At 45.6% G+C, this 16,087-nt stretch overlaps 2 protein-coding genes across 7 annotated transcripts in view; one reads left to right on the top strand and one right to left on the bottom strand.

The window, feature by feature from the left end:
* Positions 1-15,602, top strand: part of LOC147013574 (medium-chain acyl-CoA ligase ACSF2, mitochondrial-like) — a 197,713-nt gene extending 182,111 nt beyond the window's left edge. The window contains exon 17 of one of the 3 annotated variants that reach the window (XR_015051376.1): positions 14,691-15,602. The gene's annotated coding sequence lies outside the window, so the exon portion shown is untranslated. Of the gene's footprint in view, positions 1-4,119; positions 4,146-9,357; positions 9,623-14,690 lie in introns of those variants that run through there. The other 2 variants (XR_015051377.1, XR_015051378.1) reach the window with 2 other exon arrangements.
* The window catches only part of LOC147013573 (R-spondin-2-like), a 61,608-nt gene that overhangs the window by 31,911 nt on the left and 13,610 nt on the right, over positions 1-16,087 (bottom strand). For 2 of the 4 annotated variants that reach the window (XM_085855495.1, XM_085855497.1), the window contains exons 1-2: positions 9,616-9,888; positions 4,760-4,948 (exon numbers count right to left, since the gene is read on the bottom strand). In XM_085855495.1, the coding sequence (XP_085711621.1) occupies positions 4,760-4,948; positions 9,616-9,712 (286 nt within the window). In that variant the 5' untranslated portion in view covers positions 9,713-9,888. Of the gene's footprint in view, positions 1-4,759; positions 4,949-9,615; positions 9,889-9,965; positions 10,070-16,087 lie in introns of those variants that run through there. The other 2 variants (XM_085855496.1, XM_085855498.1) reach the window with 2 other exon arrangements.

Below are 16,087 nucleotides of genomic sequence, written 5' to 3'. Positions count from 1 at the left end.
GATACAAATAAAAAAAAAAGATCTCATACAAATGTACAACAGCACAAACCAGATGTATAAACACAAATTAATGTTCATCAGAATAACTAACTCGATATCTGCAAATCACAAAGAGATCGCCAATGGTAGACTCCCACGGCGCCCACAATCCAACGATGGCCAAAATCTTTTCAGACTGCCATGGGACCATGAACTTCAACATTTAGGGATCGTGTGTACATTAAGAAAATGTGCCCCAATCCATCGACAAAACTCAACTTAATGAAAATTATCTAAGTTATGATTAAAAGGATATTTCTAATTGGGTCAGGTCAGGCCAGGTATTGGAGCATGCACCAGAGCAGCACGTCACTGCGTCCACTTTCCGCAGGGACTTCAGGGGCCTCCGTCTGGCCATCCCCAAGGCAGGTGCCTGGCCCATCCCAATCTCCTTGAGATGCTGATCAACCTGCTGCAATCACGAGGCACGTGGTTAACCCATTGGCCTCCTCCACTCACAAGGCTTCCTCACGGAGAGAATCTGGTGAGCAGGATCAGCGTCAGGAAAATGAGCTACATGTCCATACAGCCGCAGCTGACACTCACTGACTATGCAGGTAACAAATCTCATTTGAGTCTCTCTCAGCAACCGCTCGTTGGACACAAAGTCCGATCAGCAATAGCCAAGGATTCTCCGAAGAGACCTGGTACCAAAGGAATTAAGTCGCCATCTCAGATCCCTGGTCAGAGTCCAAGTCTCACATCCGTAGAGCAAGACTGGAAGCAACAAGGACCTGAAGACTCGGATTTTCGTCCTCCTGCACAGGTACCGGCAGCGCTACACCTCATGATCCAGAGAATCCATGACTCTCCAGGCCCAACAGAGACATCTATTGAGCTCTGACTCACAAGCCAACAGAGACGTGAATTTCTCCACGACCTCAACATCACCATAAACAGGTACAGACAGGACAGCAGCATCCAAGATGTCATTGAAAGCCTGCATCTTAGTTTTGACCCAGGAAACCTGTAATCCCAGCGGCTCAGACTCCTCATTCAGCACCTCGAGGTCCTCCAAAAGGATATCTACAGTCTCCTCAAAGATGACTGCATCATCTGCGAAATCAAGGTCAGAGATCTTGACATTCCCAAACGATGCACCGCAGCTTGATCTCACCGACATCCTCCCTAGAATCCAGTCCATACAAGTGCTGAAAAGTGTGGGGGCCAGTACACCCCTGACGAACTCCAGTAACAACTGGAAATAAGTCAGAGATGGTACTACCACACTTCACTGCACTCTCAGTAACAGAGTAGAGTTCAGACATCAGATCGATCAGTTTTGGTGGCACCCCACGAAGACCAAGAATCCTCCAGAGGGCATTCCCGTTGACCGAATCGAATGCTTTGCAGAGATCAACATAGGCTGCAAGCAGACCCGACCGAAACTATCGTCTGCATTCGGTGAAGAACCGAAGAGCAAGGATACAGTCAATCGTTGACCTCTTTGGTAATAAAGCCTGACTGCTCTGGAAGCTGGTGCTCAAGCAGATTAGATGTCACAATCTGAAAAAATTAGGTCAAGGACCTAATACAAATATCAGATGCACAACTTCAGTGCAAGAACATCCTGGAAGGTGAAGCAGTCTTTGAGGTTCTGCATTGGCAAAAAAGAAAAAGAAATAATAATAATAATTAAAAAAATATATTTTGCAGGCCAACATTTGACCTTGCCCTTTGACCCAGAGGGGTATGATGCAATTTAAGTGTAAATGTACCTTATTCTGGGCTATCTAGAAAGGGCAACTTCATTCCAATTGGACAAAAATGTCGATTTTTGGCGAAAAACATTTATAATTGGGTCATGACTTCAAAAATTATGTCAAGGTCAAAAACGTCAACTCCGCATACTTTCTATTCACATTATTGATTCAAAATTTAATTCTAAAAGTCCAAGCCGGATCTGAGAGAAAGCTCGGACATTGAAGCGCAAAAATGACAACAATAAAAATAAAAAGTGAGAAAACCCTACATGGTGGTTTAGTGCTCCTGGGGGTGTAATAAACTCTGCGGTACCATCAAAAACTGGAGGCACCAATTGTGGAAACAAACCTTTCAACCAGTACAAGCCAACCCCGATTCTAGAAGGGGAGGCTTAAACGTTTTTAAGAGAACAAAAGTAACCCACTTGCGCGTTCCCTTGCTATAGCATGCACGTACTTTAATAACGTCCATTTGAATCCTCTCGGACAGGGGCGACCGCTTAATCACTGCAAGGAAGAGGGTAGCACAGCACAGCTAACAGAAGGGGCCACCATTTATTATGTACACAAACATGGGAGAAATTTTGCCTCCACCTGCTGTCTTTTATTACCTCCACCCACCGAAGGTGAAGGAGGTTATGTTTTCACCCCTTTCTGTCTGTCTGTGTACACGATATCTCAAAATGTTGTGGACGGATCCGGATGAAATTTTGTGGACGGGTTTGGCGTGTGACCACGACGATTAGATTCGATTTTTATGAATATCCAGATCCGACTCCTTGAATTTAAGTGATTCTTCATCGTTGAGAGATAGGGCCAAAAACAATATATAGAACATATCAAAAATGTATTGGGCCAGATGTGTTCTCATGGATCAGGCATTATGGGGTGGAGGTATGTGCTCTACCGAGTGCCTTCTAGTGTACTCTGTTCCCCCCCCCCGGACCAAGTTTTTTTTTCTCCTTCCCCCCTCCCCTCATCCTAATCTACAAATCTCTCCCTCAACCTCCTTTTCCTCTGGATACATGAATAGATGGCCCCTCCAAATTTAGAGAGAAGTCTTCCTCTGACAACCTCCCGCGATGAGACAGTCTTTGGGCTTCTCTCTCTCTTTCTCTCCGCAGGCAGGTTGGGGGACTTTCTGTCTTCTGCAGTCTCCTCTCTGGTCTTGCCACCCCCCCTTGCTCTGTCTGCGATTTGTCCCCACCACTTTTCTGCAGGGCACTCAAGGTCTGCCAGCAACCCTCTTCTGGTAAAACTACCAAAACCACGATTTACTGCTCACCTTCACTCTTTCATTTCTCTTTTTTTCCTCCGTCTTTGGAATAAACTGCCACACTCTCTTCAATCCCATTCTTCCCTCCAGGCCTTCAAAACAGCTGTTCACCATCACCTCTTATCATCCCCCATCCAAATCCTCGATCTTTTCTATCCCGTTAATCTACCCCAAACCCACCTCTGTCCAATTCCCTGCCTTTCTTCCTGAAAGTTCCCTGTTGTGTGAGGTCCTGAAAGTCCCTATGGGGTCCCCCCCCCCATGCCCCCCTTGCTGTGCATTGTGTTAGCTCTCATACGAGCCTTGACAATGTGTACAATTATTATTATTTTTTTTTTTAAACCTTATTTTCCAAGCACCCTCAGATGAAATGGAAACTGGTGCCACCAATAGATGGAGCAAACAAATACGTTCACCAAGAGGATGGATCACATTTAAGTTGTTGAGAGTTAGCAGGGAAAACGAGATCTATGATGATCAGTTCCATGGTCATTCTGAGATTCCAGTGGCTCCAATATATTCTTCCCACGAGATCGCATTGTAAATTTGAAAAGTTTTTGCTTCGTCATAACATTGCAACAACACGCTCAGGTGGACAAAAATTGTTTTGAAGACTTTAGGTAGGCAGCACACGCCGTGTATAGCCTATGATCATAAAACTCACCAAGACTGATCATTTAAACATGGGCACAGCAATTGCTAGTACTTATTCTATCAGAATCTTGCATACCCATGAACTCGAGATTTTAATGCCACCCATCTGCATTTCGATTACTGATGGAATACTTGAACAGACTAAAATAGATAAATAAATTTAAATGTTTTGAATAAGGAAGCAAGCCAGAGATGAAAAAAAAAAAAAAAAAAAAAAAAACAAATGGAGGGAGCAGAATGAATCATTCAATTAAAACTTTCCGGAATGCAATTGGTCACGAGCAAGTGAAGACATGCGCCTCGGTATTGTACAAATTAAATAGAAGCTGAACGAGACATTATAACAGACCCTGTATTGTATATAATGCCATTTTATATATTCTTCAGAAAGTGAAACACCAATTAGGTTTGAACTAATTCTTCAGTCTCCCTCCCTCTCAATCCAAGGATATGATGGAGAGGCGTCAAGGGATTGGGTCGTGCTGAAGTGTACAGCTACATACCGTCCAAGAAGCATTGCGAATGGCATTGGAGAACATTCCTCTTAAGCCAATTGTACATGGGTCACTCAAACTTGACCTGTACCCACTCGAAACTGAACTCTTACAGGTAACAGTCACCTGACTGTGCAGCCGATGGTTTAAATTACAATCAGCTTGACGTTTTGGATCGGGAATTTCACAATCTAGTTCCATCCATTCGTGCTTGTTCGCACATACATTACAGCAGCAAACATGTAATGGTTATAAATTAAAGGAAATAAATTCCCATAAAAAAATTTAATCGACGTACATTATTCTGACTATGTCAGCTCCCAGTTTATTACATTTTTCTGTTATTTATGCAAATTGTGGCACATCGTTGATACATTTCCCATAAAGTCCATCTCCTCCGACAATTCCTTAACTTCTCAACTCCCCTCTTTCCTTTTCATTCTGCTTTCTATTTTTAATTTTCTAAACTTAATCCCACTCTCCCAAATGCATCCAATAAATCTATGGCCCAAAAGCATGAACTGGTGCGATAACCAATATCATGTCTAAGTTGAGGACAGTCAGAGGAATGCATCAAACCTGCTCAAACTTACGTCGGCATCTGTTCACATCGACACCACGCTGCCCGTAATATCCTGGTGGGCAGTCATGTCGGCAGGTACCCGTCTGACGCATTCCTCTCCGGAGGAGATGGAAGAAGAGACGTGGTTTGCAAGCCAAGCAGCCATTTATCTCCGAGCAGTGCATGCAGCCCCTCGGACATGGCACACCACCGGCATTGACTGTGCACCGCAAAACATGGTGGGAGAACATTAAACATCACAAATTGTTTGATGAACTTTGAGTCAAACCTTGGGATAAACAAACATTTCTCTGATAATGGAGTGCAGTTTTAAAATAGCCCCATTGGTGCAGAGATGTGAACATTTCGTAGCACAAAGGCAAACAGGCCGGAGGCTGATACTCAGAATATCCCGGGCGTATATAAAGGGAACTTAATAAATGTTAACGATGATTTTACAGAAGAGAAGCTTATTGGGTACAATCCTCGATCATGTATACAAAAATAAGAACAAAGAAATGCAAAAATGGATCGTTGTGGTCAAATCCATCATGATGGCTTACAAAATAACTGTTGGAAGGCAGGACAGCTAGGAGTAGACAAAGATAAGGCAGGGGACTGGACTGAGTTAAGGATTATTGGAGGATAACAGCTAAACGAATGAGTTAGTGATGGCAATGGCAGGTAAACTCCAAAAAATGAGATGACACCTATACTGACTTGCAGAATCCATGGCAATCTCACTCAGAGATGTATTTTTAACATTTAAATATTTATTCCACCATCATTTTTATGGGAAAAAAAAAAAATGAATTTTTAAATATCTTTTAATGGGAAATACATTTTAAAAAATCCATGACAACTCTTATAAATTACATATACATATATATATATATATATATATACATACATACATACATACATATACACACACATTCATACATAGGGACCAAACTCTGCGCAGAGCGTTGGTGCTGCCTTAGCAGTCTCCTTGGCTATTGAGTATAATCTTGGACGGGTCACCACTCCGACACAGTATACCAGCAAGCTGGCACTCATTTTGCCGACCTCGGAAGAATGACAGACAGTCAACCCCACCTGGTATTAATTCAACAGCAAAGTGGGATTTGAACTCAGGACCCAAGAATCCCAAGCCCACCACCCTGACCATCAAGCAAACACCAGGCATTTTATATATATATATATATATATATATATATATATATATATATATATATATATATATATATATATATATATAAAAATATAAAAATCAGAGGAGGTGAGTTCAATTCCAAAATGCTCCATCCATTGATACAATTAAAGAAAGAAGAATTTGGAATATTCCTTGAAGAAACTGAACAAACAAAACCATTTTTGGTGGTCCACAAGAAAATATAAAGATTTGAAACAAGCGGTAGAGAAAGTGAGTCCAAAACCGCCACACATCTTCATTCAGGTGTTGTTTTGCCTTTGTGCTATCAAGGACGGGTGGGTGTCAAAATAGAAGAAAGTTTTTTTTTTGGGGAGGGGAGGGAGATGGCATTGACAAGTGAAACTACCATGGCACTCGGTAGAGCTTATACCTCCGCCAGGCTGAACACTACATTTTGTATCCCACCGATAGGCCAGATCTGGATCCAGACCTGAACCGAAATCAAATCGGCTTGTTGTCACCTTACCAACCTATCCACCAAATTTCATCCAAATCAGTCCAGAACTTTGAGATATCCTGCTCAGAGACAAAGACAGGGTTGAAAACGTATTCTCTGTCCACCTTCGGTGGCAGACATAACAATACTTAATTTGAGTGAGGCCACGGCAGCGAGTGAGGGAAAAGTGAAGGGGGGGGGCATGGCGGCAGGCGAGGGAGCCTGGTGGGCAAGAGGGCACAACATGGATTTTGACCTACTTACATAGATCACATTATGGATACATCTTACTTTTAGCCCCCGTTAGACTTGGTCCGAAACAGAGGTGTATGGATTTGGTGTCAATTTTCATTGTGTGCATGCATCCGCAACCATATCTCGGACATGTATGGACCGATTTTATTTGTGCGTGGCACAAAAGGCAACACATGATGGTATACATATGCACGTCATTTCGTTTCGACATCAGATCCAAGATGGCTGACTGGCGGTCATTTTAGTTAAAAAATAAATAAATAAATAACCCCGACATTGAACACGTCCTCAACCATTTCTTGGACATGCATTGACCAATGTTGTTTCAACTTGGCACGCAGATAATGAATGATGGCTTACATATGCACATCACTTTCTTTCAAGATCAGATCCAAGATGGCTGAGCAACGGCCATTTTGTTCCTTACATACAGTGTCCCCAACCATTTCTCAGACATGCGTGGTCCGATTTTGTTCAAACTTGGCACAAGCACAGCACGTGATGGCGAACACGTGCACCTCACTTTATTTTGCGATCTGATCAAAGATGGCTGATTCGTGGACTGGTGGCCATTTTAGTTGTACATAAATATGGGCTAGCCCTTTAACCACGTCCAGCAAAATTACTAAAACAACGGGGGCTTTGACATTTTATCATCTTTATACTTGTTTTTTTTTTTTTTAATTAATTTATTTTATTTATAATTTTAACACATTGATTGAAGGCTCAGGAATTTTTCATGTCCGATTTATGCACAAGACATTAGAAACCTCACCCTTCTATTAATTATGAAGATAACAAGAGCGACAATTGCCTTGAAATAAATGTCCCCTACCGATGTGGTATTTTTGGACTTGGAAAATATCACAACTCTGAAAATTGATGAAATGCCCTGAAACTCGAACTTGTTCTGCAACTTATCATAATAATAAAGGGTATTGAGGGGGGGGGGGGAGTCTGGAAAATCAAAAGCAGGACACGGACGGAGTGCGAGCCTATTGTCCCATCTGGCGAAACTGGTAGGGGACCAATAAGAGACAATATACAAATAATAAGATACATACAGTACATCGAATTTAGGAACCTCTTTCCTGGCATCGTGATCAAGGCGTGGGTTTGATGGGAACAAAAAAAAAAAAAAAAAAACGAACAAATCAAGATGACATCCCGATTCCCAAGAACATTCAATGTCGATTAATGAACACAAACAGTGCAGCATGAAGTCTTGTCGAGCCTCCAGTGTGCACACCAGTGAGTGATGAGCGAGAATAAATCATTTGGACTTTTGTGCGCGTCCGACGAGTTCACGCGCTCCTTCATTCCCAGCTGGACGGTATTAAATACCCCAAGGCCGGGAGACTTTCGCATGTTTCCGCGCATTAGCAACATGTAATTATGTCCCTTACCTACAGACGCGCTCCAGTTTCCAATAAAAGCTGCCCCCCTAGTTTTAAACCCACAGGCGCATGCAGAGGAGGGGGGGGGGGCAGGGAAACGGCTGCTTCCAATTATGTGAGTGAGCAGGACTTGTGCAGCGCAGTGTCCCCTTAGCTCGTAGTGCGCACGCAACAACCATGTGGTTTCCATCGTATCAATAGGGCTTGGGAGGAGGGGGGTATGTGGTGGGGGTGTGGGAGTGTGGGGGATACCGAAATCCCCTCTCTCATGCCTTCGTCGGTTTGGAAGCTCCACCATGAAACATCCATGTCCAGCTCTCGCAAGTCTCACACAAGCTTGAATGCGTAATAAAACCGAAGTTTTAATATCTGACAACTGCACTGAAGTGTAGAAGTTAAATATTTAAATCCAAACTCCTTGGTTAACACTTCTATCTGTTCAAGGGAAATAGTTCTCAAGTTCGAAATTTCGAAATTCTCAAGGAAATTCGACAAGTTCTCAGGATCCTCAAACATCAAAAAAAATTTTAATAAACTTTTCATCTGCAGGTAAATAGTTATTACTCGTACTTGTGGAAGGGTTTATTCCCCCCAGAAATGGCACATTTTTCTCTGACTTCTTGGGGGGGGGGGCTGTGGGGACCACTCCCCCTGAGTGCAACGCCATACATATTTACAGAGACAATTTGGGTCCACCCCAACCCCAAATTATGATCTTTTTTTTTTTTACATCCCCCAACCCCACAAACCAAGTATAACCCCCAAGTTTGAACTCACTCCGTCCAGCATTTCAGGAGTGCGTACAACACAAACACACCTGAACGATGACGCAAGGAAACAGGTGACATATTTGATATCATCCTGGTATCTCACAGGTAGGGCAAGGCAATGTATGCACCATCAATTAGAAGACCAATAAACTTGGGGCCCCGTCTGCCACCACTATTCCATTAGTGGGCGATTAAATAAATAAATAAAAAGTTGTCTTTCACGAGGAGTCATCTCCGGCACTCTGAAACAAATATAAAATTGTTGCCCAAAAATAACCTCCAGTGAAACATCAGACCTGGCAAACGGTATCCAAAACCGTGACCCCCACGACCCCCACCCAGGAAGGTGGAAATAATTGGGGTCGCTCAAGAACTGCATGTGTTCACACAGATGTTTGTAGCTATGCCATCGGTAGAACGGAACGAGTTCCCTTCGTACAAGCCGATAGCGCGGTTCGAAAGATCAGCAGCCGTGTGGACAGCCGGCTTTTTCTCGCCCCCTTCCCTTGCCAATTAGTGCTCACCTCCCCTCCCCCCCCGATTTCTACCAATTAGGAGCAGTTCTTGGAACCTGCCAGCGTGTCGAGCCACCCGCAAACCCACACTCGAAGCACCTGGTGTCATCACCGGGTGTTGCTACCCCTCTCACGACGAGCAAGACTCCCATTCGATTCCTGCAAACAAAGCGCAGATTCCGCAGCACGGATGTACACCGAACGTCCGACACATCTCGAGTGGGACAAACGGTGAGTGATCGAGGACGCATCACGAGGTAAAAACGTATCGGCGCAACAACTCGGGGGACGCACTTACTGCGGCGATGCCTCCAGGTCCTGCCAGGACCACCGCGACCCTCGCACCCGACGATGCACAGCACGGCGACCAGCCAGGAGAGCAGCCTCCTCCACATGCTCGGTCAACCGAGTCGAGGAAGCTCCTCGTTGGGTCTGTGGACCCTTTTTAGTGCAAAATCGGGTTGACCTGCGTGAGTGTGCCGAAGAGGTGGTGGTGGTGGAGGTGGTGGTCGTGGTGGTCGTCCAGCTATACCGTCCGTGGAGGAGGGAGCTTCCTTAGCCCGCTGCACATCCGCAGTGTCGTACTCTGTTTATACAGACGAGTTAACAAGCCGTGAGAAACCCATAACGGGACCAACGGACGTTCACCTCCAAAACAGTGACCTCGAGTCTGGACCATCTATCGCTCGGATCCGCCAATCTCAACAAGAGCTCGACACGAACCGGCCTCCTCACAGCCCCCACCACAGAACGACCGTACCTGGAAAACGTAAACAAGACGATTATAAATCAACACCGAGAGGTTCCCCGTCCTTTTCCGTGGAAACAAATCCTTGGGTTGAAAAGACGAGGGGAAAAAAAAAAATGAACCGGTCTTCACCGGACGAGGTGAGTGTGCGCGCGGCTCCACACGAGGCGTGCGCCCCGGTCTCCTCACACGTTTTATATATTTATATGTGTTTATCAAGTGCGCCGTTCATACGTCGGGCTGCGGACTCGAGGAGGATCAATGTGGGCGGGGTGGGGCGGGGCGGGGCGGGGCGGGGAGGGGCGTTGTCTCAATCTCTCCCGTGCGGATCAAACCGATTCTGGTTTCTGGAGGCGGAGCTCAAGAAATCACTTTCAACGAAGAAGAAGAAGTAGGAATTCAAGCGTGCGGAGCCGATTCTATTCGTTGTGCCATGGAAAGTGGTTCCAGTGTAATGGTTGCAGTCCCACGAAAAAGATCGTTACCCGTCGTGGGGTAAGATTACACGACATTCCACACTATGATCGGTAACGACCTTCTTGTGTAATATCGCACTAACTTGAATAAATCATCATATCAATTTTAGGGTTTTCACTTCTATTTGTGAAAATCAAATTTATTTATTACATATTTAACTCCAACACCGAAGGTGAATGAGGTAATGTTTAATCTCTCTCTCTCTCTCACTCTCTCACTCTCTCACTCTCTCACTCTCTCACCCTCTCACCCTCTCTCACCCTCTCTCACCCTCTCTCACCCTCTCTCACCCTCTCTCACCCTCTCTCTCACCCTCTCACACACCCTCTCACACACCCTCTCACACACCCTCTCACACACCCTCTCACACACTCGCACACACTCTCACACACTCTCTCACACCCTCTCACCCTCTCTCTCACACCCTCTCACCCTCTCTCTCACACCCTCTCACCCTCTCTCTCACACCCTCTCACTCTCTCTCACTCTCTCTCTCTCACACATCCTCTCTCTCTCTCTCTCTCTCTCTCTCTCTCTCTCTCTCTCTCTCTCTCTCTCTCTCTCTCTCTCTCTCTCTCTCTCTCTCTCTCTCTCTCTCTCTCTCTCTCTCTCTCTCTCTCTCTGTCTCTCTGTCTCTCTGTCTCTCTGTCTCTCTGTCTCTCTGTCTCTCTGTCTCTCTGTCTCTCTCTCTCTCTCTCTCTCTCTCTCTCTCTCTCTCTCTCTCTCTCTCTCTCTCTCTCTCTCTCTCTCTCTCTGTCTCTCTCTGTCTCTCTCTGTCTCTCTCTCTCTGTCTCTCTCTGTCTCTCTCTCTCTGTCTCTCTCTGTCTCTCTCTGTCTCTCTCTCTCTGTCTCTCTCTGTCTCTCTCTCTCTGTCTCTCTCTGTCTCTCTCTGTCTCTCTCTGTCTCTCTCTGTCTCTGTCTCTGTCTCTGTCTCTGTCTCTGTCTCTGTCTCTGTCTCTGTCTCTGTCTCTGTCTCTGTCTCTGTCTCTGTCTCTGTCTCTGTCTCTGTCTCTGTCTCTCTCTCTCTCTCTCTCTCTCTCTCTGTGTGCAGGATATCTCAAAGTTATGGACGGATCCGGATGAAATTTTGTGGGCAGGTTGGGTGCGTGTCAAGGACAAACTGATTCGATTTTTTGTGAAGATTTGAATCCGGATCCGGATATGAGAATTATTTAATTCTTTAATGATTCATCATTGAGAGATGGGGACAAAAACGATATAGAGCATAATATTTCAAAAATGTATTGGGGGCCCGATGTGTTCTTGTGGATCAGGCATTACGTGGCAGAGGTATGCGCTCTACCGAGTGCCCTTCTAGTTTGTGTTATGCAATGCTGAGGCTCATGGAGGAGTTTGAAACAGAATGGATCAGGACGGAACTAAACAAACGTTACCGCAGAAAGGGATGAGGGATAAACTGGAGGAACATTTGGAGAAATAAGGGATGACTTCTAGTTTTGGTAGATTAAGGGATGACTTCCAGTTTTGGTAGATTAAGGGATGACTTCCAGCTTTGGGAGAATAAGGGATGACTTCTAGTTTTGGTCGATTAAGGGATGACTTCTAGTTTGTGGAGATTAAGGGATGACTTCCAGTTTAGGGAGATAAAGGGATGAATTCCAGTTTTGGTCGATAATGGGACGACTTCTAGTTTGTGGAGATTAAGGGATGACTTCTAGTTTAGGGAAATAAAGGAATGACTTCTAATTTTGGTAGATTAAGGGATGACTTCCAGTTTTGGTAGATTAAGGGATGACTTCCAGTTTTGTGAGAATAAGGGATGACTTCCAGTTTTAGGAGAATAAGAGATGACTTCTAGTTTTGGTAGATTAAGGGATGACTTCTAGTCTTGGTAGATTAAGGGATGACTTCCAGTTTTGTTAGAATAAGGGATGACTTCTAGTTTGTGGAGATTAAGGGATGACTTCTAGTTTAGGGAGATAAAGGAATGACTTCCAGTTTTGGTAGATTAAGGGATGACTTCTAGTTTTCGGAGATTAAGGGATGACTTCTAGTTTTGGGAGATTAAGGGATGACTTCCAGTTTTGGTAGACTTTTGCACAAGAAGAAGAGGAAGAAGAAGGAGAAGAAAACCCCACTCCCTGAATATACATGTCGATGTACTAATTACCTCATTCAAAAAACAATTTGAATACCCCCTTACTGTAGTCGTATAGTGTGTCTGTGAGAATATATTGTTGCGGTTCTGCAAAATCGCACACCTCTAAGGCAATGGCACCCAAGATACAGTGATCCCCAGGAAGTTATTTCATTTATCTTCGTGTAGTTAGTCCTCCCCTCATATCTAGTGGGTTAACAGGACAAAGTGCATTGCGTGGGTCTCATCGTTAGGTCTAATAAATGTCACCGATTCCTACTCTAACACTTTCCTTTTAGCCATGGTACATAACGAGCATGCAAGCACACACACCATTCAATAGAAAATTGTTTAAAAGCACACCACGATTCCTCCCGTGGCTCGGATCCTCCACATCCCCATTGTACACTATACAACCCGCGCACGGGAATCGCGCGCCATTATTTCATTCAAATCTGCGTGCCAATTCACAACCGGCACACCACCTTACTTCGCACCTCGCTCACCAAATCTCACCACTTTGACCACAAACGCCTCCTGCACCACCTCGTACATCTGCATCGCTACAATTCGTCACTCCACTCTATTTTGAGGAGCACCATGTGGTATTGGATTGTCTTCAGCACCACACGATGCTTGACCACACAGCGGACGCAAATGGCTTGACCGCATCTCGCTGGGAATGTCCCGGGTGTGCTCCCAGAATTGATACAGCCCTCATCCAGTTGCCAGACCATGGCAAGACTGGGGCCAATGAGGAGGGGCCACGAGAAGAGCAATCCAGGAGTTTGGTTCGGGTCCCGGGTGTGTATTTTGGCCAGTGAAGGAGCCCGTGGGTGGCGGAGAAAGTCCGCCACTATTCAACATTCAGACTGCACTCGGTGCACATTCAGGACCGGGATGCCGGCTCGGGGAGCAATGCCCTGTTAAGTCAGGAGCTCCGAGCCGTGCCAAAGCTGGTACGCAGCTGAGCTGGTTTCTGGTCCCGGAGCCTGGCAGGGCATGGTTAGGGCCGCTGTGGCCCAATAGAGGAGCAGGATTCGGGCCACAGCACGTCACTTTCCGGTCATCGCTCCACCCTTTGCCCGGGGCTTATAAAAGGGGTAGTGCAGAGCCATTAAAGTCTCTTCGCTCTCTGTCTCGTTCTTCTTCCAAACAATATTGGTGTGCGATTGCCAGAATGTGTTTCTTCTTCGAGAGCCAGATCCAGGGCAACAGTCATCCTTCGAGACTCTCTGCCATGCTGTCGACGTCCTGCCACACCCACGCAGCCAGACGGACCAGTTCAGAGTGAACGTTGTCACAAGCCCTGGCAAATAATTAAGCAGGAGATAATACGCCATATCACGAGGTGGGAATACTCAGGTGGAGTGTCTCACGGAGGTACACGCTACACATACAGACCTTTACACAGCTAGATTATGGATCTTTCGCCTCACGCATCTATTCTCCTCTCTCTATATCCACCCCTCTATCCCGTTTCTCATGGACGCACAAAGAACATCATTATTGACTCGCAATCCCATTTTCCTCTGGCACGACGCTGCACCCCCCACATTGCACGACACCACACCTCCCACTCTGACATTTTAGACACAACCAGTATTCCTCCCATCTCCCTCTCCCTTCGTGTTCTGGGTTGCGTTGGTCTTCCGACCACGTCAGGTGTTGAGAGGTCGTTTACCCTCACCTGCTTTCTTTCTCTCTGGGCTATCTAATCTTCCTTGGGTGTGTGTGTGTGTGTGTGTGTGTGTGTGTGTGTGTGTGTGTGTGTGTGTGTGTGTTTGTGTGTATGCAGGTGTGTGTGTGTGTGATGGCACCTGTCCTAGTATAAATTAAGATTGTAGAAGTTATAAGGGATAATTCTGCTCTGTGTCTCTTTTGTAAGATTGCTTGTCTTTTGCCGCACTGCACAAATTCCTTTCTTTCGCTGCTGTACATAAAATAAACTCATTCAATGTGCCACATACTTTTCCTCGCTTGATTGTAAATAAATGCTTTGTATAGAAATGTTCCCAGCTCATTTTCGTGTTTTCTTCCATTGGTCCAGCTTGGCTCGCACCCTCGTTTAGCCGGGACGTTATTCCCCAACGAACTGTTTCCTAGCCGGTATGTGCTTGGCAGTTCCACTCGGCTGCATCTGATCTGGTAAGGTGATCCAGTTTGAGCAAGTGTGTACAGAGGGCATATCCCCGGTAATTAGATCATGTGACCTTCAGGTAAACGGTATTAGACGGTGGACCCTAAGTCACGTGGTCAAGTTATTGGCGTTCACGGTCGATTAACAACCCGCCGCGTCACGAAGTTATTCGTGTGCGATGGCCTGTGACACCAGCGTCTGGTGGGAAGCCGAGGTAGTTCACCCCTCGTGGTCTTCGCCCCCAACCCCGGGTCCGCAATAACATTCTTATATCTTCTTATGCATAATCTGCGCCAGTCTGTCTGTCCGTTTGGGGAGGGGTTTCTCGGTTCAGGGTGGGGCTTACCTCATTAAGGAAGGGGCTTCAAAATCAAATCGCCGCCATTTTGTTCGCTCCGTTTTTCCTCTTTTGTGAGGCTCTCACTTTCTCACACTCTCAGGCTTTAGCTTAAGTTTAATTCAATATCTGGTTTCTTTTGTTGTTGTTGTTGTTGTTGTTGTTGTTGTTGTTGTTGTCGTTGTTGTCGCTAAGATAGTGTAAGTTTCGGATGTAAAAAACTGGAAGAAAATTCGTGTTTTTCGACAAAAATGCATATTAATTGAAATCAAGGCAAGCTGTAATATAAAGTCCATTCAGACTCCCTCACGGCGATATCTTAACTCTAATTAACCTTCTGATTTCATTTTTTGTAGTCATTGAGATGGTTCAAGTTTCAGTTTCAGCAAAAGGTGAAAAAAATCGGACGAATATCGCTGGTTTTACACAACAATGCATTCCAACAGCTGTTTTGATGCATCTGGTCTGACGGGAGGGGAGGGGGAGGAGGATGAGGATGAGGATGATGAGGAGGGGGAGGAAGAGGAGGAGGGGAGGAGGAGGAGGGGGATGAGGAGAGGGAGAGTAGTGGGAGTAGGGAGTAGAGGGACTAGGATAGGGAGAGGATAGAAGGGAGGGGAGGTAGAAGAGTGGGGGGGGGGAGTAGTGAGAGTAGGGAGGGGGAGTAGAGTAATGAGGGCAGGGGGGTAGTGAGAGGAGAGAGGAAGAGAAGGAAGGGGAAGTGGAAGAATGAGTGTAGTGAGAGGAGGGAGGGGAAGTAGGAGAGCAAGGCTTGGGGGAGTAATGAGGAAGGAGGACCTCGCAACCGTCGCATCGCCACCGTTCTTGCGCCGCTTGTGGGTACCGGTGTTGGACTCGTGCAGGGCGCGCGCCGAACAGCGTGTACAAAATCACGGATTTTGTGCTTCAAAAACGGATCAAAAACGACACACGCCCACTTTTTGCCGTCCAATCGGTGAGCGAGGGGCGA

The sequence above is a fragment of the Eptatretus burgeri genome, chromosome 14 (genome assembly GCF_056783735.1).
Source record: "Eptatretus burgeri isolate ZD-2024b chromosome 14, Ebu_testis_v1, whole genome shotgun sequence".
In the NCBI taxonomy this organism is placed as follows: domain Eukaryota; kingdom Metazoa; phylum Chordata; class Myxini; order Myxiniformes; family Myxinidae; genus Eptatretus; species Eptatretus burgeri.
Note: the sequence above shows the minus strand (reverse complement) of the source record. Positions and strands in the feature narration are given on the sequence as shown.